Here is a 26,396-nt window from a genome sequence, read left to right as displayed (position 1 = left end):
GGGGTTAAACAGCACTAGGAGAGCTCTCTACCAGCACTGGTGCCACGATTATACAGCCACTTTGCACCACTTTAACATTGGTAGTGAACACATAGAACCCTTAGATAAAGGTAAGCTGGCAGAAGCTTAGTGTAGACATAAGGGAGGCATTGAGTGTGTTAAGGGGAAGTGGGGTGATTGTCCTTCCTATCCTTTAAGAAGTTTTCAGTTTAGGGTGCTGCTGGATCCTTAAGGACACCTGGAAGTACAGGTGGCACCAGGGGCCCAAAGCATCATTTTACAACTGTATCTGTTAAACAGGCAGGGCTTCACTTTTTTGGCCACCTAGGAGATAAGCTCTTTAATGCTAGGACTGTTATTTACACAGACATGACCTTGGGACAAAGAGGCTAGGGCTACAGTCCTATAAATAGAAAAATAGTTGGGCAAGGAGAAATATACAAGTGACAGATGAAGTGGACTAGCTGACTTTAGTTCATGTCTCCCCTCCCCCCAAAAACCAACCTATTTAACAGCTATTTATAGGATGGGTGAAGTAGGCAGCTACAAATGTGAAGGGGAACTGGATAAGCCTTCCTGTGACAGTAGAAAAACTTGCAGTGTGCATTTGCCAAGATGCAGATACAAATTGACATCTTATTTCGCCACATGGTTCTGACAGCTCAAAACAGCAGGAAACCACTTATACTCCACACAGCACTGGATCCTAAGAGACAGATCCATTAGTACTTCAGCTTACTGCTGGTATGACCTGCCTCCCTCTGGGTGCAGCTCTCGAACTCTGTATTCAGCAGCTTTTATGCTATACTGCTGAAAAACATTAATAAAGTCAGTCTGACATTCAATGAAGAGTGCAGTTTTGCCTGACATTTAAGTAGATTCTTACAGCTATTACAAGGCTCCACCTTGACAGTGTTGAATGTAGCTCTTTAAATTAAAAATATGAATAAACTTTTGCATTCAAACTAGAGGTTACATCGAAACATCAGGAAAATATATTGAAGAAATAGTATTTAAGACCGGATAAGGGGAGAGACTAGAGAAAAGGTGAAGTAGAGTGCTGGAATTCAGAGAAAGGTCACTATAGAATGGTCACTCATTCTGTTCAGTAGACCATGTATTTTATTAATTACTACATGTTTGTTTTTGATCTAATTTAATACTTGCAGTATAATACACACACCAATATCTTAATGCTCAAGTAGGAATATCTGTCAACCTAAAGTAAGTTTATATTTCAGCTAAAATAAGATGCTGCCTTCCTCTGGAATGAAAATCAAAAGGAGAAGCTGTAACAAGGGTATTATGCAGCTAATGTTTCAAAATTAATTTATTAATACAAAATGTTTGTAAGACATACACAGTTTGAGTTAAAGACACAGCAAATAAAATACTCTGTGGGCTCTAAGGCACCCCTGTAGTCTTGCTATGACAGGTCTGTTATCTTGGGATACTTTATACAAAGAATGAGGAATGAAGCACTGATTACAGAATACCTGAGGTATTGTCAAAGTGATGTACATGGAAATCAATGTGCAATCTGTAGAGTAAAAATCAATGAGACAATTTCAAGATCACCAAGTACACTCAACACATTATGCCACAGCAGGAGCAGTGATTATAGCTCCACTTATGAAAGGCACATGCAGCAAAAGAGGTGTTAAACAATGAGGGGAAATGAAAAGCTTTGCTTAATAGTCAGAGATTATGCATAAATCCCACTTTACAGTGCCTGGGAAAACAAAATCCAGATTTCCCCTTCCAACAGTCAATAAAATGTTTAGAAAAATCTGAGTTTAGGTGGAAGATCACATTTGAACTAGTCTACCAAGATGATTAAAATCCAATAAGCTACTATGCTCAGAAGATAGGGGTTTTTTTTTGTTTTGTTGGGGGGAGCTGGATATTTTCCCTATAGCAACCAGTTAGTTTCCTCATCTTGTATGTGTGAGGTGTGAAGGAGCAGTAATTTAGAAAAGATGTAGGAAACTGATGTGTATGCTTCTGCAACCTTGTTACACAGGGTACACACTTATTTTTCCTATTTTCAAGCTTTTTGAAAGACCATAGAAGTCTAAACTGAAAATTCAGTCACTGCCCTTAATACCCTGTACCTGAAGACAAACTTAAGATATGAATGCATGTATGTTATCAACTATCCAATACCCCTTAACTTTAGTAGAGTCATACTTCCACTACCTTTTTATGCAAATTTTTAGTTTACCACTACATTAAAAAACCCATATTATGCCCTGTTAATAGAAGTAATGTAATTTACAAAAAGAAATAGTAAACCCTTAACCAAGAACTTTTGTAAATACACAGAAATGCATTTAAAAGATGAATCACATTTTTACAAGAGAACTCAAGTTTAGCTACAACTCCCCTCCTCCCCCCCAAAATACTTGAATTTTACAATGGGCAAGGCCATTAGATTACTTACATACTTGGAAACACTGTGCTAGATACAAAGAATCTAGCACAGCTCTAACAGGAGCAGTGTCAGCACCACCATTCAAGAGGATTGCAAATTTGCCCAATCAAATCAAGTGGTTGAGTAGCCTCCAATAAAATCCACTTGCCAGAAACAGTCTCAGGGTATTCATACATTCTTCCTACATCAACTCATTCTGAAGCTGCAGCTAGTACTTTACCTTTGCTTACACTGTACCTAAAAATAGCACCCAAGATCCTATGCAATACCATTAAATATACCTTTACTTTGCACAAATTTAAAAAGCAGATCTGCAAGATGTTAGCACAAATAAATCATAATCTAAGAAAAAATCTGAAGTGTTTAAGGCAATTCCTTATCTCCATATTCTATTTACAAAAAGAAAAAGTTAGCAGCAAAAATTCAACACTTGTGCATTAACTACTGTACAGTAACTTCAAACTTTAAGGGCAAAATAACCCATACATTATTATTTAGAACAGCTATATCTTGGATATGTTGCACAAGGTTTGTTTGATAAGTCACAATACTAAATACTTCAGCTTGTTTCAAACTAAGATACAATAGTTTGAGAAAAAAAATCAAGAATTCAATTGTCTACATCTTGTGCATAATCAAGTGTGCCTTGCAGGTTTCCTTACAATTTGCTAAAATATGTTCAAGTAAATTATGTATCTGCATTCAATTTTTGGGTTTGACTCGGTGGTTACTGTTTTTTTTCCCCCTTATGTGTTAACTTGTAGCATACACTCACTTTTATACAAAGTAAAGGAGAACTTAGCAGGAACTGTAGCTAACTATCCCACACTGAAAAGTTAGAGATGGACAGATAGGAACAGAAACTAACCTTTATTACCATTAACTTAAGAGAGTCTCAAAATAAAAACAAAGCTTACATCTCTGTTCTAAATCACAATTTATGCCCCATCCTGCATGCCTCACTTCCTCAATTCACTGGACATTTATGAATGCTCATGTTGCTGCATAAAGGACCTGATTCTCCAAAAATGAAGGTAATTAGGATGATGGCTTTACTAAGACAGCCTGGACTGTCCCAGAGTATGACAATAAGCTGATTCAGATGTTATTGAGCTCATTTAGAACAAAACCATTCGCCAATCATTTGAAGTTGTTTTCAGTTTTGTACATTTATATTGAACAAGAAGTGCAGCAAAGGAGAAAAGATACTGGAAGCTGTTTTCTTCGTCTCTCCCCACAAAAAAAAGATTTGTATAACCATATTATAAAATAAGCCTGAAAAATAAGCCATGAGAAAATGTTAAATTCATATATGGAACTGAATACCAAAAAAAGGTAATTAGCTTATCTTCAGTTTCTTAAAAAGGAGTAGCAAATGCTGTGCAACACCACTGGAGATCATGGGCCAAATTCAACTATGTATAAAACAGATTAAAATGCATCTGATTTTGCCTGTGATCTCCAAAGTTGTTGCATGAGATTTCTTCACTCTACTTTCCTTCAAGAGGAAGAACTGAAGTGCTCCTAAATTTAGATGAAGGTCTCTGTTTCCAGGGCCTGAATATGTGGAGTGCAAATCATCCCCTCCCCATATCCCGGTTCAACTCCCAAGAAGGGAGGTATTTCACTACAGCCACCAGCATTATGCTCGTAGAAAAGTCTTAGTGTGACTGTGCACCATAAGAGACCTTTAATTATAGAATTAAAATCAGTCACAATATTGTCCATCATCTTCAAGTCATTTTGTGGGACCCTTGACTAGATTAGGAAGGGAAACACTGATTAAAAGAGATTTAACACTAGTACAAAACAGACTTTTATACTAAAATGTTCTCTTAGCTCTTTCCATTAACATGAATAATTTTGCTACTGTATGCAAAGTTTTGCTGCTAAAGATATTCTCTAGATAGTCACTAGATATTCTCTACAAGATCTCCAATTAGCAACTGGTTGCCTCAATAGGGAGAAGTACACAGAGAGCAGACATCCATATGAAATTGCTGTGGGAGGGGTCTGAATCTGTTGTATTTATAAAACAAAATCCCTTATACTGAAGAGTGATTCTATTGTTTGTTAAAAACATTGAGTGCAGCATATGTCTCTCCCAAAGCAGCATAAGAACCATAAACAGATTTTACAAAAAACAATCTAGATTAGCAATCTTTACAAAGGAGTACAAACCATTAAAATGAGGAGGAGGAGGAGGAGGGCTGGTGCAGTGGTCTAGTAACAGTTTAATGCTCTGTCCTGTTTCGGGGAGAATTCCAGGGCTGGAAAAAGTAGACACATTCAGTCCCATGAAAGGGGTGAGAGGAAGCCCAGCATTGTTTAGTGACTCTCTCTAGTCAGCACAATCAGAATTATTTCATTCTGGAGATCACAGGCAATAAGGAAAGTTGCTTGGGGAGCCTTTCAGATGGGAGGGTGCACTTAAAGGTAAGAGCTTAAGGGGGTTCAGAACTAAAAAAATCCAGAGCTTTCAAAGATGGTCCTACCCATTGAAGTTATGCTCTTGTATTTTTAAGCTCCTAGTAGCTTTCCAGTTTTGTAGTCTCATTCTATTTAGACAATGTTTTGCTAGTGAGTAGTTCTTACTATTCACCATCTACTTGTGTTACAAGTGATACAGGTGGGGTTGAGCAGTAAGTGATATGCTGCTCAGTCTAACTTTAGATATGCTTTTTTGAAAGGAGCAAGAGTGCATATAGTAGATTAAGTACGATGAACTGATCTGCTACATTAATGTGCATGGTTACTATGTAGTTTAGTGAAATTAGTGGTACTATTTCTTCATTAAAATGAATGTAATGTCATAAGTGCAACATAGAATGAGTGTTGGGCTGTCTACTCTAAGCTTTATTTAGCTGCATTCTTGAAGTCTTAAAACACCTCACCACCACCACCAGCATCTTTGCATGTTTACATACTTCAAACTCATTCAAAAGTTTTAAATTATATAAATCTGGTAGAAACAGGACAAAAAATCTTATTTAAACTGCATATTAAAAACAAGAGACACAAATATAGAAAGCATGGAAGCACTTTAAAGCCTACCCGTACTCCAAGTTGGATGCTTAAAAAAGTTATCAAATATAGCTGAAAGCTTATTAAGGGTGATATTGGGGAAAGTGTGCTATTATGCATCTCTCCCCAATAATTTAAGTAGAGGGCTCACACAGTAAAGATCAGGAATGCTCTGAAAACACTGGTGTAAAATTGATGTGAAGTCTTCATTTTCACTAAAGTGATGCAGGATTACTGAGCTCGTGTTCTAACTGAATAGCCTATCAAAGGATACTCAGCACTGTGCCCATTTAGACAACTAAAGACCACCACAAAATGATACACTATTTATTCAACTAATACCAGAGGGTAGCCAACCTGTGTCAAAATCATATTAGCTACTCTAGGAGAACATCTCACATCTCAAAAACTTGTATCATGCCATATCTGTATGTGGAAATTTGAGGGACTGGTTTCTTCAGAGGGTCACATATTTAAAGCTTCCATTTAGGACCTCAAAATGGACCCCTTTTCAAGTGAGGGAAACAAGGAGTGAAAAAAGTGAGTAGCAGTAAGTGCTTTTCAAACTAAGATCATACCTGCCATGTGCAGTTATACTGAAATGATCAAGTATCTAATACAATCAAATTCAGTCTAATATAAAAGCGCATAGCTACAGCTCCTGACTTCCCCATCCAAAACATCAGAAAAAGTCAGACTCACTTTCTGTCTGGCTCTCTGGATTCACAGTAAATTTCTGCTAATGCTTCAGACCAGAACCTTTGCACTATTGGTGCCCAGACCTTAAAGCAGCAGTGGGTAGCAAAGCCAGTTAATCCATTGCTCACAAGCTCCTGTGAATAGCAGCTGCACAGAAAAACCCACTCAGAAACAGGAGTATAGTATCTAAATAGACACATTATTGGGTAACATTGGTTAGGCTGCTAGCTGAACCACTCAATCCGTTTTCACTCTTCTGGAGCATTTTCACAGCACTCGGCACCTGCAATCCGGTACTCAATGCAAGTCCACCACACCAGACCTAGAAGATAAACCATTACACAAAGCTACTATCAGTCAATGTTTCAAAGCCAGTAAAATCCATTTTCCCCCCACCCACATTTTCAAATGCAAATTAAAGATGAACTTTACATTCTAAAACTACAGTTGGCCCTTTCAGGAAACACCCACTTCCTACGGGGAATTCTACTCAAAATAACCTGCAAGTGTCCATGAGAGGCACTGCCTAGTACACAGTGATGTCATGATGAAGACTGTCAGAGGGGACAGGGGAGTTAAAGCAAAGAAATCAGAAGCGAGTTCCTTCAGGGAACTAAGGAAAAATGACCCAGTAATTGGGATAAAATACATGGTTTTACCAAAGGTAGATTGTACCAGACCAGATCTCTACAATACTGATTTTTCAGACAAACGAAATTCAGTAGATCTACTCTACCTGGATTTCAATAAGGTATTTGACACAGTTTCATATGGGAGAAGATGGAGATTGATACGAGAATTGAAAGGTGGATATGTTACAGGTGAAAGGATCATGACAATAGGGGATACAGAAAGGTGACCTGTCAGACTGGGGGAAGGTTACTAGCAATGTTCTTCAGGGATCTGTTTTGGGACCAATCTTATTTAACATTTTCATTAATGACCTTGACACAAAGAGGGTGTGCGCTAATAAAAAGGTTGCCCATGTGATCTTAATTCTGCCCCTTTGTGCATCCACCCTGTGTACTGAATAATGCAGAGGTCCTAAAAGGAAAAACATGAGAATACACCTCTACTCTGATATAACATGAATTCAGATATAACATGGTAAAGCAGCGGGGAGCCCCAGGCCCTTTAAAGTGCTGCCTGAACCCCGCTGCTTTACCATGTTATATCTGAATTCGTGTGGAGCCCCGGGCCCTTTAAATCCCTATGTGAGCCCGGCTGCCAGCAACTAACTCCCTCTCCCAGACCCCCACAAAATTCCACACCACATTCCGAGCAGGGTTTGAATCTTCAATATTGCATCACAAATAGCAACTTTGTCCTGTAGCTCAAGAGGTAGGAATCCCAGAGGAGAGGTTGACTAAAGTCCAGGTGATTGGTGAGAGAAGCCCAGACAAGTCCAGCTGTGTCCTTTTACATGATGTGAGTTGGAACTGTTACCCTACGTGGTTTCCCCCAGCCTGTCTCCCCTCTCCCACTACTGCTACTCTGACAGCTCCTAGAAAAGTGTACTCTGCTGCTGCTACCCAAACTAGATACATAGCATGCTTGGTTATTTTAGCAGGCAAGAAGGGAAATGGTGATTTTTAAGTTTATATCTCAACAAAAGCTTAACAGACTTCCCCCTGCTGCATAATGAAGGGCTACCACAAACAAAAGATGAGAGCTTCTCAAAGAAAATGCTCACAAGAATCCCATATGCCAAGTGTTAGGCAACCAAAATAGAGGTCAAAACATATCAGTGCTAAAAACAGAAGTAAAGTTAATTGGGTACTGACCATGAAACCTGGTAGTAATGGTTGGGTAAATTTTGTTTTGAAGGTGTATAACAACTGCTTTGAACTCGCATTATAAAATGAGAGCTGACCTGAAAGAGAAAAGCAGGTTTTAAAAATTGCTAACATCAAGTTTCATACACATAAAAGAAGATATAAATCCAAAATTGGTCTGAACAATGAAGGACTAGAGCCCCAAAGTGACAGGTAACACTCAGGCGGTCTGCATACTGCAAATGTCAGCAAGATATTTGTTACTCTTCATTCCTGGAATTTGGAGCAGTATGATGTGTTTTATATGTATAGTTCATAAGTTCTAATACCTGCTATTGTCAGGAGTTGCTTCTTGATCAAAAAAACATCTCTTACAAAGATAAAAGGAATTTCAACTAGTGCCATATAGTCCACTTCCTTATTTCAGCAAGGAATCAACTACTACCTTCTTTACAGAGCTTTGTGTTGCCTGGTTACCTTATTGCACAGAAAAGGTCACCACCACCTGTGAGTGGCCAAAGAGTCCAGTACAGATCTAAGAACAGCAGCTGTCCAAAATATCTGTGGCAGCATTGCAAAGTAAGGGCTGAGAAGGCAATGCAAGGCAGTTCACAGACCTTGCAAGGAAAGAGAAAGCCCAAGACAGTAAGCCCAGGTAACCTCTAAGTTTAGTTTTAGTCTCGTGGCAGTTTCCATAGTACTTGTTGTCTAGAGAGTATTTAAAAGTTTTATTTTATTGCTCTTTCCATTTGAGAAATGGCTAAAGTCATCTTTTGGTTAATCCAAGTTCATCTGGGTATCTGAAAATGGGACAACTACTGGAAGACAAACAGTGATTTACAACATATTGCCATTAAACCACCGCTTTTCTGTTCATAACCCTTCAACTACTTATTTGTCAAGTAAGTTGTGAGAGATAGGACAAGGTGTATGTCTATTCCTTAGTTCCATATTGGCTGGATGTTTTCACCATTTTTCAGAAGTCTCCCCTCACACATTATATTCAGACTTTTTAAAATCTGTTACAGAAAAATTTCCAGTGTTCATAACTCTGGTTTTCAAATGGAGCCAAGTAATTCGACAGTTATGTACAGTACCTTTGCGTCTCAATATGGTCTTCCTCCTCACCATGAAAAGGCAGATTAGTGTTGGTCCTAGGTTGAATCCTAATGTATTTCCACATTTACAGTATTACATACTTCTGCAATTTGGTGGTACCCAGTCATTACTAAATTTCAATCTATGAAGTCCACAATAATATAAAGTTACCTCCATCAAAGTCACAGTACACTCCTATTCTGTCTGGAACAGTCATATCTAGGGCTTTGGCTTTATTATTGTGTTTTGCAGCAAAGGTGCTTTGTAGCCAGTTGTTGACATGGATACACCAGCTTGTGTTAGTCTTTCCCAGCTGATCAAATTTTCCCAGATTTTTATACGCTACTCCCACACTGTAGGATTTGCAGTCCTTCTGGGCTCTGACCTCCCAATAGTGCTGTCCACTTTCAATAGCAGTGTCTCCTGTAACAGATCACAGATGTAGGGTTTTTGTTTTATTCTTTACACCGACACGTGTACAGGATATACTTCCCACTAAGCAAAACAATGATTCATACTGAAGAAATAACTGCTAGGTAAAGACTTAGATGTTGTAGACAGTGAGCCTTGTGGAAACAGACCAAAATCCAATAAATTTAAGACTATTAGAAACCTTGTGTATATTCATCACATTCATTCAGTTAAGGTGGAACAGAGAGGCCTTTTCTGTTCTCTACGGAAGACAGGTAATTTAACAGAATGCTATATTGAACAAAACAAGTGCACCTTGATACTAATGTCAAAATGTCATTAAGCGGAAGTATTTTAGCTATCTTTTGGATAACCTTACAATAAAAGACTACTTCTCAAATACTAGAATTTCCTGCATACATAAGTATCTTCAGTCCCTGAATGACCACAAGGACCTCTGCACAGATCTAAACAGAAGAATCTAGAGAACAGATCCTAGTCTGAGCCCAGGTTGGGGGAAATCATTGTCAGAAAAACCTTGGGATTACAAGCTACAAATTCTCTCCTGATGGAAATCTAGACCTACAGAAGCAGCAAAGAATCCTGTGGCACCTTATAGACTAACAGACGTTTTGCAGCATGAGCTTTCGTGGGTGAATACCCACTTCTTCAGATGCAAGACTCTACTCTAGACCTACAGTAACTCCTCACTTACCGTCCTCCCGCTTAATGTTGTTTCGAAGTTACGTCGCTGCTCCATTAGGGAACATACTAGTTTAAAGTTGTGCAATACTCCCTTATGTCATTTGGCTGACTTTACAAGGGAGCATTGCACAAGTTCCTCTTCTCCGCCTCCTCCCCCTCCTTTCCTCCGTCTCTCTGGCCGGCTTTGAAGAGGAAAGTGCCGCTTCTCTCCGGCCGCTGGCTGCGCGGCTGCCCCTGCTCCTCCTGCCCGTGCTCACAGGGCCGCATTCCAAGAGGGGCTTTAGAGCTGCAGGACAGGACGCAGGGCCCCCTTAGCCCAGGGCCCTGCAGCCCTGTGTTCTGGGTGGCCCTGCTGGGGGGGGGGGAGAAGAGTAGGAGGAGAAGAGCAGCTCACAGGATCGTGGCCATGGGGGCGGTGCCGCACTGTGCAGAGCCACTTGCGCATCCCCTGCAAACAGGAGCTACCCTCCTGCCTGCCCCAGTTCTGAGCCTCCTCTCGCACCTCCACCCTGAGCGCTCTCCTGCACCCTTACATTAAATCTTATGGGGAAAATTGGATTTGTTTAACATTGTTTCACTTAAAGTTGCATTTTTCCAGGAACATAACTACAACGTTAAGTGAGGAGTTACTGTATCTGCCCTTGCTCAAACACTAAGTAAGCATTAAAGCAAAAAATTCACCCTACCCAACACTGTGTATGATTCACCAGTAAAGCGATCTCTGCTGCCTCTTATCGATGGTGACCTTGAACTAATAGATGTCCTCTTTGGAGATGGCGTGCCACTTCTATAAAACAACAAATAAAATAATTTGCACTCCAGTATGGGGAAGTTTATAGACCAGTCAAATAATAGACAGGAAGTTTTATTTCTCTTGAAGGATACAGATTAGTTTATGTGAGTCATGCCTGAAGTGTTAGGTGCTTGTGTTGCAAATTTCAAGTGGCATGCTGGACCAGCCATTAGCTGCACTATAAACTCTTCTATATAGAAGTGAGCTAGTAATCATGCACAAGGAGGGCTGACGGAGAGGGAAGAAAATGAAAATCAAACAAAAAGATTGAATGAAAATGAGGTAGTGACGAGGAAAGCCAGGAGCTGCTGAACAAGTGAATGGGAGGAGAGTAAAATCAAAATTTAGAATTTAAGTGAGTAATTTGTCATTCAAATTATATGCAAGAGGTAAATAAGTTTTCCCCAATTTCTTGTAGAAACCTAGGAAGTTTTGATTGCCATTGTCCAACATCAAAATTTGGAAGTAACTAATCAACATGGCAGGTCACTTTTTATTGATATTCAGGTGTATAGTGAAGCATGAGACAAAGTGTTGACGTTCATCACAACATAGCCTAGAATGTCATTGCAATTTTTAAGTTGCTTGCAGAAAAAAAAGTAGCATGTCTATACACCCATTGATAATCCTATGGGCACTTTATTATATTTTTAGAGAAGTTTAAGAATCCAAGAGGCAAACAATTCTACAGTAACACTGAAGAGAATCTTTTAAAGGAAATATTAAAGATCTAATAAAAGCATTTTACTATACAACTTAATGGGCCTGATGCTAGTATTTCTGTAAATACTAAATACAAGTTGGTGTGCTGAATTTCTATAGATGTCAGAGGTGGAAAAAGCTAGCCGAGATTCAGCAGCTCAATAATTCTTTTAATGCATTAAAACCAACTACTTATAAAGCAATGTTCTTCCACTCAAGAATGATGATCAAACCAAAAAAAGTGCAGGGGAGTAAATATGGTCTACTTTTTACCGTATTGGAGAAGCCTCTAAAGGTTGTTAAATATATTAATGAATGTACCCTCAGACTTGTAGTGTGAAAGTACTCAGCAGTCCTATGAAATAGAACCTTTTAAGTCTTCATAGGGCATTTTTCAGGTAAAACCAAGGAAGGCCTATGTTCTCTAATCAGACTTCAAAAGAAGGAAGTTCTCCGGAAATAACAGGGAAGGGTCAAATTTTGTTTTACAGCATTTTATCCCTCTTTTCTGAAGGAATCAGTTGGGTGGGAATCAATATTTTAGAAAGAAAGAATTTAGTTAGACTAAACATTTACTGTTCTTTAGGTAAGCCTCACACCACCACCACAACTCTAGTAATTTAGGCCTAGCCAGAGCATTTGAGGAGGTTCTCCACCTAAAGCAGTGGTTCCTAAACTGGGGTTTGTGAACCCCCAGGGGTTCACAAAATGTTACAAGGGGCTTTCGGAAAAGAAATCCCTAATGGCGGACAGAGCTCTCCATAGGGACCCCAGGCAGCACGGGGCCAGCAGCCCAGAGCCTTGGGGACTTCCAAGAGCTAAGCAGATCAAAGCAAGTGTCTCTACCACACTGAGGAGATTTAAACTTCAAGACTCCTTATAAGAAATGGAAAGGGAGGTGGATATTTTTTGCTGTTTATAAAATTAAATAGGCAGCTAGTACTGTTTTTAAATTATGAAGAACAAGTTTAAAGTTTGTTGTAATGTACATTGTTTGCCTGGACTGCTCAAGACCTGAATGCTTGTGTAGGAGGAACTCTAAGTTGTCTTCTTAAATACCTTCATGCGGCTTCACATCTGATACTCCTTGATGAAACATAAGAGTCAGAGGTGCCAGTATGGCCGGGGGGGGGGGGGGGGGGGGAAAGAAGGGGAGGGCTTTAAAAGCTTAATTTTTACCCTGTGAATTATTTCTAATCTATATTGAATGACAACATCCTTTTTAACTGTAATGTCACTGTAATATCAGTGTGATGGAATACTGTCTCTCAAGTGCATGCCTATAGTCAAGGTTCCAGCATTTAACTGTTCAGAGACCAATTACAGCATTTTGCAAGACAGATTAGTAGTGTTCTCAAATTGTGCTAAAATACTTGGTCATGTCCCCTGACCTGATTGCAGTTTAGATACACCTTAAAAAGCAGACTTTAATTTGCCAGATTGTAGGATGTCATAGCAGCTCCTAAACTGCTTGCAAGAAGAGGAACAAGGTGGGTGGGATAGTCTTTTATTGGACCTACTTCTATTGGTGACAGAGACAAGTTTTTGAGCTACAGACCTCTTCAGGCCTGTCTTTCACCAACAGAAGTTGGTCCAATAAAAAGATTACCTCACCAGCCCTGTCCCTCTAATATCCTGAGACCAACATGGCTACAATACTGCAAGAAGAGGGTATAAAATAGGATAACAGTACTTTAAAAGCAGCGTGTAACAGTTTCTAAGCAAGCCAACTGAAACATTTAGGCTTGGGATAAATAGGAATAAAAAGTAGCAGTTTACTTACCAAAAGAAAAGGAAATAAGCGAAAGCATGAAAAACAGCAAAGCCAAGAATTAAAGCATATTTTCAGAGGGGAAAAACAATATCCACTGCAACATTCCATCCTGCTCCATGTACGCCACTGCTGAGAAGCCATCCGCTTCTGTTTTCTATCAGAAGCAAGACCTTAGATTTTCTTTTTAGATGAATTTCCAGCAAGATATGCAGAAAGTGACATGGTCATTTAGAGACTCATCATTTGACAGAAAAAGGCAGCATACTAAAAGCAGACATTTTGCAAGTTGTGATTTTTCCTCCATTCAATTTAGAACAAGTTACTCCAAACATTGAAAACATGCTACTTTATTTGAAAAAAAGTGGTCTGTAAATGACCATTTCATCCAATGGTTTGACCTTCTCCACTTGACTCCAACAGCCTTTAACAGTTCACACAGTAACCTTTACTACCTTGGAGAAAGATTATTAAATAAGGTAGTGTATTTTTAAACAATTAAGCTGTCCTTTTCACAAAAACTAGCAATCAGAGGAGTAAGTCTGGGATAAAATGGGCAGAATACAATTTTGTTAGCTTATCACTTGCTACTAGGCCGCCTTCAAATTTTATTCTAATGCAGTCTTGGAAAGCCTGTCCAGAACAGGCGGTGGGGCAGTAGCTTCTCCCAAGCCACCAGCACGAAGAACCAGAAAGCTTGTCTAATAGCGTCTCCTAGAATGGGGCCTGTCTTACAAGCTAGACTGGCTCCTTTCACACAGAAAAATATCAAGAGAGTTGGCTAGAATTTTTTCTATGCGTTGTACATCTTCTGTCCATGAAGGGAGCAGGCACAGAAATCCAAGAGATAATGGAACAAGAAGCAGCAGCAGAAAAGACGGTTACTCACCTGTAGTAACTGTTGTTCTTCGAGATGTGTTGCTCCTATCCATTCCAGTTAGGTGTGCGCGCCGCGCGTGCACGGCTCTTCGGAAGACTTTTACCCTAGCAACACTCGGTGGGTCGGCTGGGCGCCCCCTGGAGTGGCGCCGCTATAGCACTAGATATATACCCCTGCCGACCTATCCGCTCCTCAGTTCCTTCTTGCCGGCTACTCCGACAGTGGGGAAGGAGGGCGGGTCTGGAATGGATAGGAGCAACACATCTCGAAGAACAACAGTTACTACAGGTGAGTAACCGTCTTTTCTTCTTCGAGTGATTGCTCCTATGCATTCCAGTTAGGTGATTCCCAAGCCTTATGTAGGCGGTGGGGTCGGAGTTAGATGCTGCAGAATGCAAACTTCTGTGCCAAAGGCTGCATCATCTCTGGACACTTGGGCCAATGAGGCAAAGGTGTGTACTAGCTGCACGACACATCCCCTGAAAGGGTATGTGGGCCAAGAAGGCAGCAGGGAAGCCTGAGCCCTGGTGGAATGTGCAGTAAGGTGGCTCCATGGAACATGGGCTAAACACAGGAGGCGCAGATGCACCAGTCATCGAAGATAAAATCCTCTAGGAGGAGACAGGTATGTACCTCGTCCGGTATGCCAGTACGATGAAGATTCGGGGGCGTTACGCAAGGGCGTTGTCCGCTCGATATAGATTGCGGACGCCCTACGGACGTCTAGGGAGGGCAATTGTTGCTCTCCTTGCGATGAGTGTGGCTTCGGAAAGAAGACCGGAAGGAAGCTATCCTGGATGATATGAGAGGCTGACACCACCTTTAGGGAGGAAGGCCGGACACGGTCACAACTGCACTTGTCCTTGAGAGACAGTATACCGTGGGTCCATCGCGAGCGCCTGAAGCTCGGAGACTCGCCTGGCCGATGGAAAGGCTACAAAGAAGACTGTCTTCCAGGACAGGTATGCCAGCGAGCATGTCGTCAGTGTCCCGAATGGGCAATCATAAAACTGGCGAGAACCAGGTTGAAGACCCAGGTTGTGGCGGGGGCCAACCGGGGGGGGTATAACGCTCCAAGTCCTTGAGGAATCTAGAAACCACAAGGCGTAAAAATACGGAGCGGCCACTCCCCGCTGGGTGGAAGGGAGAGATGGCTGCCAAGAGTGCCCTTAATGAGGGCCGCGCCATATGCTGCTGTTTGAGACCAGAGGTAGTCCAAGACGGACTGGATCGGGACCTCGGCGGGAGAAACATTGTGCGTTTCGTAGCAGCAGGAGAAACGCTTCCACTCTGCCAGATACGTTAACCGAGTGGAGGATCTCCTATCACCCAGGAGAATCCTGTAGAGCCAGGGCAGAACAATGTAATTCGGATCGGTTTAGCCACACAGCAGCCCTGCTGTGAGGTGCAGGGATTACCAGTCTGGGTGGTGAAGCTTGCTGCGATCCCGCGAAATGGGGTTTGGGCCAAGAGGTAGGGAAATAGGGTTGGCTACCGACAGGGGTAGCGACCTGGTGTACCAGTGCTGCCTGGGATACGCTGGAGCGATCATGATCAGGTGCGCTCTGCCCCTGCGGAGTTTTAGCAGGGCCCTGCAAGCCAGCGGGAACGGTGGAAATTGGACAGCCGATGGCTCATCCACGGCATCAGAAACCTCTCCAAGACTGAGCCTGGGGAGAGGTCTTGGAATGAGGAGGACTTCTCTCTGTTTTCGCTCTCGCGGGAGCGAAGAGGGCTATGCGGGGAAAGACCCACTTCCGAAAAACGGAATGGATACCGTCCGGAGGGAACGACCACTTGTGAGACCGGAAGGATCTGCTGAGGCGATCCGCCAGCTGAAAAGCCTGGCATACAAGGCAGACTGCTCCCAGCTCTCGGACACTGATGCGTAAGGCCAGCTCTTGGGCCGACCAAAGGCCGTGAGTGCGAAGCTGACCCAGGTGAGCACGCAGCCGAGAGATGGGGTGTCCATCATGAGGGACCCCGAGGGGTGAATGGAACAGCATCCCTGGATACACCAGGGAGGGCACTGACTCTCGGTCGAGGGAGCCTAGGATGCTCAGGGGGAACGAGACGACCAGGGTGCTATCTCTGCCCGGGTGGTACGCCAAGGTGAGCCACGATTGGAGTGGACAGAGGCGAAGCCTGGCATGTTTGGAAACAAACGCGCAGACAGCCATGTGACTCAGGAAACCTAGGCCTGGGCGAGTCAAAGTTGTCGGGAAGGTCCGTAGACCTTGTACAATTGTTACCACCACATGAAACCAAGGCTGAGGTAAGCAGGCTCTGGTGAGATTGGAGTCCAGGGTGGCTCCAATGAATTCTATTCCCTGTGCGGGCACCAGAGTGGATTTTACCAATGATGATCAGGCCTAGACACCGGAATAGGTCCGTGTCGATGCCCACAGGACTGGTACTTGGGCTCGGAGGTCCCTCGAACGAGCCAATGTGGAAGAGAAATGGGGACATGAAAATACGCGCCCGTCATATCGAGGGCGGCATACAGTCTCCGGGATCCAAGGGTGGGATGACGGTCCCTCTGGGAACCATGCGGAACCTATCCGCGGCGTGAACTTGTTGAGGACCCACAGGTCCAGGATATGTCTGAGACCTCCCTTCGCCTAGGGGATTAGGTTTCGTCCCTAGGCACCTCCTGTATAGCTCCGATGAAGAGGAGCGTCCGCACCTGTTGCAAGAGGAATCGCTCATGAGAGGGGTCCCTAAGAGGGACGAGGATGGTTAGAAGGACCTTAACCTTGAGGGCCTGATTGACGCCCACGACCGCATAAGTGACGCCTGCTGGCAAAGTCTTGTCTTTGTCTAGGCGCAGGGTAAGAGCGGTGAGGCTGGGGACGGAAAGGTCGGCGCCAAGCACCAGCGTGTGCATGCTAATAGAGAGCGGGAAGTGACCCTGCTGCCCTTCAGGCTTTGCAGCCTAGGGCCAGCTTTCTCAGAGAACAGGCCTTTGCCAGTGCAGGGCAAGTCCTGTATAGTGGACAGCGGCTGCGAGGGAAGGCTCGATAACCGGAGCCAGGAAATGCGCCTCGTGGCCATACCCAAGGCCAGGGTCGTGGCAGCGAAGTCAGCAGCATCCAACTAGGCCTGGAGGGAAGCTCTATCCAGCTTCTTCCTTCGATCCAGGAGGGCATCGAACTCTTGACGTGAGTTCTGAAGAACCGACTCTGTAAAGTTGCCCACCGGCACCCGTAGTAGCGGCTAATCAGGGCTTGCTAGTTTGCTACACAAAGTGGCAGGGCCCCCGCCGAGTACATCGCACGGCCCCGTAAGACCAGTCGCCTAGCCCCCTAGGATTTAGGAGCTGGTGCCTGCTGGCCATGGCGTTCCATCCCATTGAGGGACTGGACGACAAGGGAGCGGGGGGGTGGGGGGGGTTAGATGTACCTAGGTACTCGTAGCCCCTGGATGATGCTATGCACTTGCATTCCGATCAGAGGAGGGCCCGAGGAGTATGTTCCTGTCCCCGCCTCAGCTGGGGAGGAGGAAGAAGAAAGGCCAGGGACAAGCGGGTCCTGTGTGGGCTCGCGCTCCTGGACGACCTCCGGATCCGGTAGGATCTGGGAGCCCGGTGGCTGAACCGGGGCTTGCTCCGTACTGGTCGCAGGGGGACGGCTAATTGCCGCCTCTGGCGCCCAGAGCTCCGACGGAACGGAGTGAGATGGGAGCACCGGTATGCCTCTGGCGTGGCAGTACGCCCATGGTGAGCAGAAGGACCTCTGATAGGTCTCCTGGAAGACTCTGGAGGGCACATCGGAAAAGAGAGTACTGCGCATATGAAGTGTCCGCACGTGGCAACACCAATGCATGACTGGATGGCCCTGAAGGAGCTGAAGAGCCTTTGGTAGAGTCTCCTTCTCTAACTGACGTCGCTCGACTCGGCACTGGGGATCGGTACCGGGAGACATACCGGTACCGAGAACGAGACCTGCCACCGGAGCTGTGCTGGGCGGTCGACCTAGAGCGCAAGGCTCGACGTTCAGGAGTGGGTACGGGAGTCTCGGTGCCTGGGGCGGTGCCAGGAGCGGGATCGGTGCCGAATGTACCGGGCCAGCGAACGTGACGCTGGCCGGTGCCGCGAGTACTAAAGGTACCGCACTGGAGAACGGTGCCGAGACCACGAGCGGCGTCGGGACCTCGATCGGTGACGGGACCGAGAACGTCTGCGGAACCGCGATCGGGGACGGTGCCGCTCTGCGGTGCCGACGCAGGGTGGCGTGAGCAAGACAGGCTCGCCAAAAGACCATATAACCCGCACCAGCGATGTCGGGGGTTAAGCAGCGCAGGCTCTGCCCTTGCCATCAACTCCCTCGCTGTGGAAATGTTCCCAGCGTGGAGGGAATAGTGAGCTCGACCACAGCTTGCGCCGGGGAGCATTCAGGTGTTGGACTCGACGGCTCTTGCGAGGCCGTAGTCTACGGTGCGGATACTGTCGGTGCCGCGGCAGACATCGGTGCCGGGCGATCCGACTGAGCATAGCGCTCGGCTGCGGAGCAGGCGGCTCGGACGCAGCTTCATCACGAGCTTGACCACGGTCCGTACCGGGGAGTTCTCCAGCACCGGACTCGACGGCTCTTGCCTGGCCGGAGTTAACGGCGCGGATATTGTCGGTGCCGGCGAACCGACTGAGCGTAGCGCTCGGCTGCGGAGCAGGAGGCTCGGACGCAGTGTCTTAGCGAGCTCGACCACGGTCCGTACCGGGGAGCTTTCCAGCACCGGACTCGACGGCTCTTGCCTGGCCGGAGTTAATGGTGCGGATACTGTCGGTGCCGCAGCCGACCTCGGTGCCGGGCGATCCGACTGAGCATAGCGCTCGGCTGCGGAGCAGGCAGCTTGGACGCAGCGTCATAGCGAGCTCAACCACGGTCCGTAGCGGGGAGCTTTCCGGCACCGGACTCGACGGTTCTTGCCTGGCCGGAGTTAATGGTGCGGATATTGTCGGTGCTGCGGCAGACATCGGTGCCGGGCGATCCGACTGAGCATAGCGCTCGGCTGCGGAGCAGGCGGCTCGGACGCAGCAAGTATATTGTGCCTCTTCCTCCTCCAGGAGAGGGAACCATGCCGAGCGGACGTCGGAGTCAGCGAGGGCCGGTGCCGGGAGGCCTTGGCGGCACTGGGGAACCGGTGCCGAGGGAGCGCTCCTTGAAGACTAACCAGCGCTCGGCGCCGAGAGCGGAGGAGCAAGAGCTGCCTCCCTCAGGAGCTGTTTGAGATGAAAGTCCCGCTCCCCTTTGTTCTAGGATCAAAGGCACCGCGAATGCGGCACTTATCTGTCAGTTGAGAATCCTCGAGGCACTTAGGAGAGGATCTCTTGCCGGCAACGGCTTGTGGCCGGCCGAGCATTGTAAAACCCTGTGGACCGGGCATCGGACCCGGCACCGGGTGAGGGGAAGGGGATAAACCCCGAACCCCTGAAAATAAATCCTATACTACAAACAAATAAAGTTAACTACAACTATAAACTATACACTAAACGAGAGAAACTACGAGTAGCTAGGGAGGTGGAGGTCAGCTAAGCTGCGCTCCACTGTTCTAACGGCCGTCACGGGCGGAAAGAAGGAACTGAGGAGCGGATGGGTCGGCAGGGGTATATATCCTGCGCTATAGCGGCGCCACTCCAGGGGGCGCCCAGCCGACCCACCGAGTGTTGCTAGGGTAAAAGTCTTCCGAAGAGCCGTGCACGCGCGGCGCGCACACCTAACTGGAATGCATAGGAGCAATCACTCGAAGAAGAAAAAGAAGTTACTCTTTGGTATGCTTCCTAAAGTTAGTGTATTGCCATCAACATTTAATCTCAGGAGCAGTTTTTCCCATTGGATAGATTTTACTGCTGCTGACCTCCCAGGCAGTCAAGTTTATAACATATATGCATGATAAGAAGTACGGGGAGGGGGGAGATACAGGAGAGTTTGGGCAATATGGGATCAAAATAAAAATGAACTAAACTGATGAAAAAATAAGCTGAGGAAGGAGAATCTGTCTAAAGAAATTCCACTCGGCAAAAGTTTCATTAGGTTAAGTCATGGGCAATACTCTGCATTTCAAATACAAAAAACACATTGAGCATCAGACCATTCTTCAGTTCACTGCCAGTTCAAAAAAAAAAAAAGATATACTGGGTGAAAACAGATATTTCATTCCTATTTCAACTGATAGCTCAGTGGTTTGCGCATTGGCCTGCTAAACCCAGGGTTGAGAGTTCAATCCTTGAGGGGGCCATTTAAAGAACTGAGGTAAAAAAATGTCTGAAGATTGGTCCTGCTTTGAGCAAGGGGCTGGACTAGTTGACCTCTTGAGGTCCCTTACAACCCTGAGATTCTGAGACTAAGGAAAATTTCAAAACTAAGTAAAAGCGCTCTGTGGACATCCAATGAGTGAAGACTCCGCTCCCTACTGCTCCAGTGTGGCTTAGGATAGAATACTGGAAGGAATAGGTCCTGGTTGATGTGAAATTGGGAGACAACCTTTGGGAGGAAAGCCAGGTGCAGCCTGAGTGGCACCTTGTCCTTACAGAACACAGTGTAAGAGGGCTCTGATGTTAAGGCCTTGAGCTTAGACACCCTCCTGGCTGAGGTTATCACTACCAGAAACGCCACCTTTTGTGTGCGAGTCACAGCACGCGCGCACTGGGAGCACATTGCCCTTTGAACCATTGGCAGACACATCAGTTTAGAAAGGACCAGGTTGAGGTCCCAACCTGGGATCAGTTGCCTGACCTGTGGATAAGACTTTTCAGAAAATGACTGATCATAGGGTTGGCAAAGACCGACCTGCCATCTGAACCTGGATGGAACACTGAAATGGCCAGGTGAACCCTTATTGACGACATGGACAGGCCCTGCTGCTTGAGATGGAGGAGGTAGTCCAACATACACAGTATAGTGGCAAGCGTCTGAGATAAATGATGCAGAGCCATCCAGATTGAAAATCTCTTCCACTTGACAAGGTAGGTAGCCCTGGTAGAGAATTTCCTACTGCCAAGGAGGACTTGTCTAACCCTGTCCGAGCAGACAAGCTCCATTGGGTTCAGCAATGGAGCTTCCATGCCATGGAAGAGGTTTGGGTGCTGAAGGCGGCCGTGGTCCTGAGTTAAGTCCGGGAAGAGCAAGGTGACTGCTCCTGGACATGTCAGTGGAAGCCCCAATGTGTACCAGTGTTGGTGGGGCCAGGCTGGAGCTATCAATATTACCAAAGCTTGTTCCCTCCGTATCTTGAGGAGTAACTTGTGAACAAGCAGGATGGGTGCGAACTCGTATAGGAGATGGTCTCCCCATGGGAAGAGGAACGTGTCCACTATGGAGCCCGGACTCTGGTTCCGTAAGGTGCAGCATTACTGACACATCCTGTTGAGTCGCGTGGCAAAGAGGTCTATCCAGGGAAAGCCTCACCATTTGAAAATGGAGTTTGCAACATCTGGGTGTAGGGACCACTCGTGGCTGTGGAACGATCTGATGAGGTAGCCTGCCAACTCGTTCTGTACCCCAAGGAGGTACGATGCTTGCAGGTGTATTGAATGCTCTATCCAGAAGTCTCACAGAGCTTCCTGGCACAGGGAGAGGAGCGTGCACTGCCCTGTTTGTTGATATAAAAGAGGGGTTGACAACCTTTTCAGAAGTGGTGTGCTGAGTCTTCATTTATTCACTAATTTAAGGTTTCCCATGCCAGTAATACATTTTAACATTTTTAGAAGGACTCTTTCTATAAGTCTAATATATAACTAAGCTATTGTATGTAAAGTAAATAAGGTTTTTAAAATGTTTAAGAAGCTTCATTTTAAATGAAGTTAAAATGCAGAGACCTCCCCCGGACCAGTGGCCAGGGCTCCGGGCAGTGGGAGTGCAACTGAAAATCAGCTCGCATGCCGCCTTCGGCACACGTGCCATAGGTTGCCTACGTCCGATATAAAATATCGCCGTGGTGTTGTCTGTCATAAATGATACACATTTCCCTGTTAAGTGGGCTCAGAAAGTCTGGCATGCCAGGCACACCTCTCTCAGCTCTCGGACACTAATGTGGAGAGCCAGTTCTGCCTGAGACCAGAGGCCTTGTGTCCTGAGGTCTCCTAAATGTGTCCCCTAGCCCAAGTCTGATGTGTTAGTCACTAACAAGACTTGCCTGGGGGCTGGCGAAGCGGATCCCTGCACACACCATCTGTGGATCGAGCCATCACAGGAGGGAGTCAAGGACTAGGTGAGGCAGAGTCACTACCCTGAGTCTGGCATGTTGCACCACGTAAGTGCATGCGGCCATGTGTCCTAGGAGTCTTAGGCAATTGCATACTGTAGTGTTGGGAAACGGCCTGAGATGCCAAATGATGCTGCCTGTGGCCTGGAACCTTGTTTCTGGTAGGTATGCCATGGCCTGGGTCGCATCCAGCACTGCCCCTATGAACTATCCTCTGAACAGGGGACAGAATTGACTTCTCCACGTTCAGGAGAAGGCCCAGTTCGTCAAAGGTTGCAATGAATCCAACTTGCATCTCCAATAGAGCCCTGGATCAGTCAGTTGTCACAGTACAGGAACACCTGTCCCTGGCGCCTGTGAAGAAATGTGCCCATGCCAGCCACGCATTTGGTAAATACTCGAGGCACCGCTGACAGGCCAAATGGGAGGAGTGAACTGGAAGTGGTTGTTGTGCACCACAAATCTGAGGTATTTTCTGTGGGACGGTGTGATTGCTATATGAAAGTACACCTCCTTCAAGTTGAGAGCGGCATACCAGTCCCCTGGATCCAAGGAAGGGATAATGGAGGCCAAGGAGATCATGCAGAACTTGAGTTTCTTCATGAACTTGTTGAACTTTCACAGGCCTAGGATGGCCCTGAGCCCACCTTTGGCTTTCGGTATTAGGAGATACTGGGAATAGAAGCCCTTGCCCTTCTGTTCCTGAAGAACCTATTCCACTGCCCCAAGCAAGAGGAGCCGTTGCACCTCCTGAATAAGGAGTTGCTCATGAGAAGGGTCCTTGAAGAGGGATGGGGAAGGTGGTAGAAGGGTAGAGAATTGGAGTGAATATCCCCTCGCTACCATGCAGAGTACCCAGTGGTCCAATGTAATACGGGCCCACTCATGGTAGAAAGGGGATAGACAGGACGAAAAGGTAAGGCAGAGTGCCTGTTTTGAGCCTGATGAGGGTTTAGATTGGCCAGAGGAGGGGTGAGGTCTCTTTCTTGAGTTCCTATTCCTCCTGCACTACCTGTCTGGCCTACCATGAGGCTGATAATTCCTCGGTGGGGCAGGGGAACCGGGGTCTGAAGTACTTCCACTGATTGGCAGGGGTGTGGAGGCCCATGGACTTCAAGGTGGCTGGAGAGTCCTTGAGGCTGTGCAGATGAGAGAGTCCGTCTTCTCTGAAAAGAAAACTGACCCTCGAAGGGATATCCTGAATTGTCTGCTGCATCTCATATTGTAGGCCTCAGACCTGCATCCAGGAACTCCTTCTCATAGTCACCCCTGAAGCCATGGTGCGAGAGGCTGCATCCGCGGCCATCTCCAAGGGCGGGAAAGCAATTTGCCATCCTTGACAAGTGTGGAAAAGTCTGCACAAGAGTCTGTAGGCAGGAGCTCTGAACTTTTCCACTGCACCACAGGTATTATAGTTGTATCTGCTAACCACCACCTGATGGTTAGCAATATGAAGATGCAACCACCCATAGAGTATATTTTTCTCCCAAAGAGGTAGTTTTTTGGCCTCACAGTTCTTGACAGAGGAGCCCTGGAAGCCCTGGTGCTTGCGCTGGTTAGCTGCGTCCACTACCAGGGAGTCCGGGAGAAGGGTGAGGGTGTGTATACAAATGTTCGTACCTTTGAGAGAGAACAAAGTACCTCCACTTGTACCTTTTCACGGTCAGTGGCGATGAGGATGGGGTCTGCCACAGTCTTAATGGCATCACTGATCATTTTGATAATCAGCGCAATAGAGGATGGCCGAGGAGAGAAGAGGATATCGACCACTGGGTCTGCTTCCTAGACCACCTCCTCCGTTTTGATATTAAGGTTCTGGGCCACCTGTCTCAGAAGCTGCTGAAAGACTTTACTGTCCTCTAAGGCTGGAGCGGTCAAGGAACCCAACACCAACTCATCTGGCAATGAGAAGGAAGAGATGGTGGCTGGTACCGGAGCCTGTCTCTGCCTTTGGCCCCCCTAGGGGCAAGGAGAACCGGTACTGTGGCTGGTGCCTCCAACATCAGCCAGCTTAGTGATCGGTGTTGAGGGTGGTGCAGCAACCCACACCCCCGTCATCAGTGGCACAATCAATCAGTGCTGCAGTCGACGTTGAAGCAGAGACAGTCGATGTTGGCGGATGGGTCCCCGCCGGGATGACCAGTGTGGAGGGCTCATGCGGCTGCGCAAAAGAAGCTGAGGCCACCAATGTCAATCTGGAACCCTGGCTCTGGTGATAGGCCCAGGGTGTCCAGAAGGGCCATTGAGGGGCCTGCCATTGGCTTAGCCATGGCACCAGGTATGGTTGTCAGTTGCAGTGGGAGTGGGATCTTCTGCTCCTACCAGAGTGCAACGCCTCCGCTTCCGACTCAGAAGTCTCTGACTGCGAGGACCAGGGAGGAGTGGAGCCCCTTGATGCTGGAGAGCCGTGCCAACTGAGGGACTGGAGTGGCTCCCCCACATGGGTTGCCAGTGCTGCAGGCCAATGCAATGGAGATGGTGGTCTTATGGCCGACATCGCTGGTTTGCCCACAGAATGTACAGTGCCCATAACTGGTGCCAGTAACCTCACCTGCCTAGGAGGTGAAGGTGGCGCTGTGCCAAAAGTCCGCTGCCACCTCGAACGCCACTGGTGTGGAGGGGAGCTATAGGTCCTTATGGTGATGGACCGGTGAGTGGTGTGGGCTGGACTCAACTGGACTCATCCTGGGGCAGGAGTTGATGGAATCCCCACCAAATGGGTACCAGATGGGGGCTTGCTAGCCAACTGGTCTTTAGACCAGGTTGGGAAGTGCCCTCTGTCGGCCTTTCCTTTTGAGGGGCACTAGGGAGTGGGACCTGTGGGCATAGCCATGACAGTGCCAAGGGTTTTCTAACAGAGTCCTTCCTTGGGACCGGCTCACACATTGACAGTGCCAGAGCTAGAGGGAAAAAAAAAATCTTCTGGCTGTCGTGCACGCAGCGTGTGGATACCTGACTGGAATTGACATGAACAAGCACTCTAAGAAGAACTAAAGACTGCAAGCTGTTTGGGGCAAGGGCATTCTTGTTTGGTGTCTGTTTGGTGCTTAGCACAAGGGGGTCCTGGTCCTGACTGGGGCTTCTAGTCACAATGGTAATATAAATTAACTGTGTTAGATTTTATTGAAACTTGAGCATGTACAGCTCCATTTGATTCAAAGGAGTTATGACACATCCCCCTCTGAGAGTAACAGGCAGTTCTCCTGAGAATGGGGACTGCATCAACCTTCCCCCATGGATGAAGATTAGATTACTAAACCATTAAATAAAAGCAGACCCAAAAAGGTACTGTCTTGGTTACTGATGAAGGCTGTTGGATGGGCTCATGTTTTATCTAGAGAAAGAGCAAGGATTAAAAAGGAAAATTCTGAAGATTTTCAGCAAAGCTAGAGGCTAGATCCTAGAACTAGAAGAGTCTTAAGTTATCACCTTGTATTGTTCTTCAGTACGGTAATCTGGCCACTGTCAGACAGAAATAAGCAATGATTAAAAGACGTCACTACTAAAAATTGTACACATTAACTTGAGACAAATCTTAGCAGCCTTTCAAACCTATCACACCACTGGCAATCATCAGCAGCCAGGAAGGCATTTATTGTTCTAATGTTAGGTAACTGAATGTGTGTCACATTAGATGTTCATAATTATACAAATAAGTCTTGACTAAGTAACTTTTATACGATATTTAGTTATTTTCTCTAGATTTGGCCTTCTGGTAAAGCTTAATCTTTAGTTAAGGCTACAATCTTTATTGCACAGCCCTCCTTTAACTTTCACAGAATATTTTACTCAATTTGCTATCAAAAGATCTTGGTATCCTCACTGACAATAGTTTAGAAATATCAGTATCCTTTCTCCTTCATTAACCAACTATGGTTCCATTAGGCAGCCCAAACTTGAACTGC

The 26,396-nt window shown here is 45.9% G+C and overlaps 1 protein-coding gene across 3 annotated transcripts in view; it reads right to left on the bottom strand.

The window, feature by feature from the left end:
- Window positions 1-1,058: 1,058 nt before the first annotated feature.
- The window catches only part of FSD1L (fibronectin type III and SPRY domain containing 1 like), a 66,090-nt gene continuing 40,752 nt past the window's right edge, over window positions 1,059-26,396 (bottom strand). The window contains exons 10-14 of one of the 3 annotated variants that reach the window (XM_045021274.1): window positions 25,921-25,953; window positions 10,833-10,933; window positions 9,202-9,453; window positions 7,942-8,030; window positions 1,061-6,479 (exon numbers count right to left, since the gene is read on the bottom strand). In XM_045021274.1, the coding sequence (XP_044877209.1) occupies window positions 6,357-6,479; window positions 7,942-8,030; window positions 9,202-9,453; window positions 10,833-10,933; window positions 25,921-25,953 (598 nt within the window). In that variant the 3' untranslated portion in view covers window positions 1,061-6,356. Of the gene's footprint in view, window positions 6,480-7,941; window positions 8,031-9,201; window positions 9,454-10,832; window positions 10,934-25,920; window positions 25,954-26,396 lie in introns of all 3 variants that reach the window. The other 2 variants (XM_045021276.1, XM_045021275.1) reach the window with 2 other exon arrangements.

This window comes from Mauremys mutica, chromosome 6 (assembly GCF_020497125.1).
Source record: "Mauremys mutica isolate MM-2020 ecotype Southern chromosome 6, ASM2049712v1, whole genome shotgun sequence".
NCBI classification, from domain to species: Eukaryota; Metazoa; Chordata; order Testudines; family Geoemydidae; genus Mauremys; species Mauremys mutica.
The sequence above is the reverse complement of the archived record's forward strand: the minus strand, read 5'-3'. Positions and strand labels throughout refer to the sequence as shown.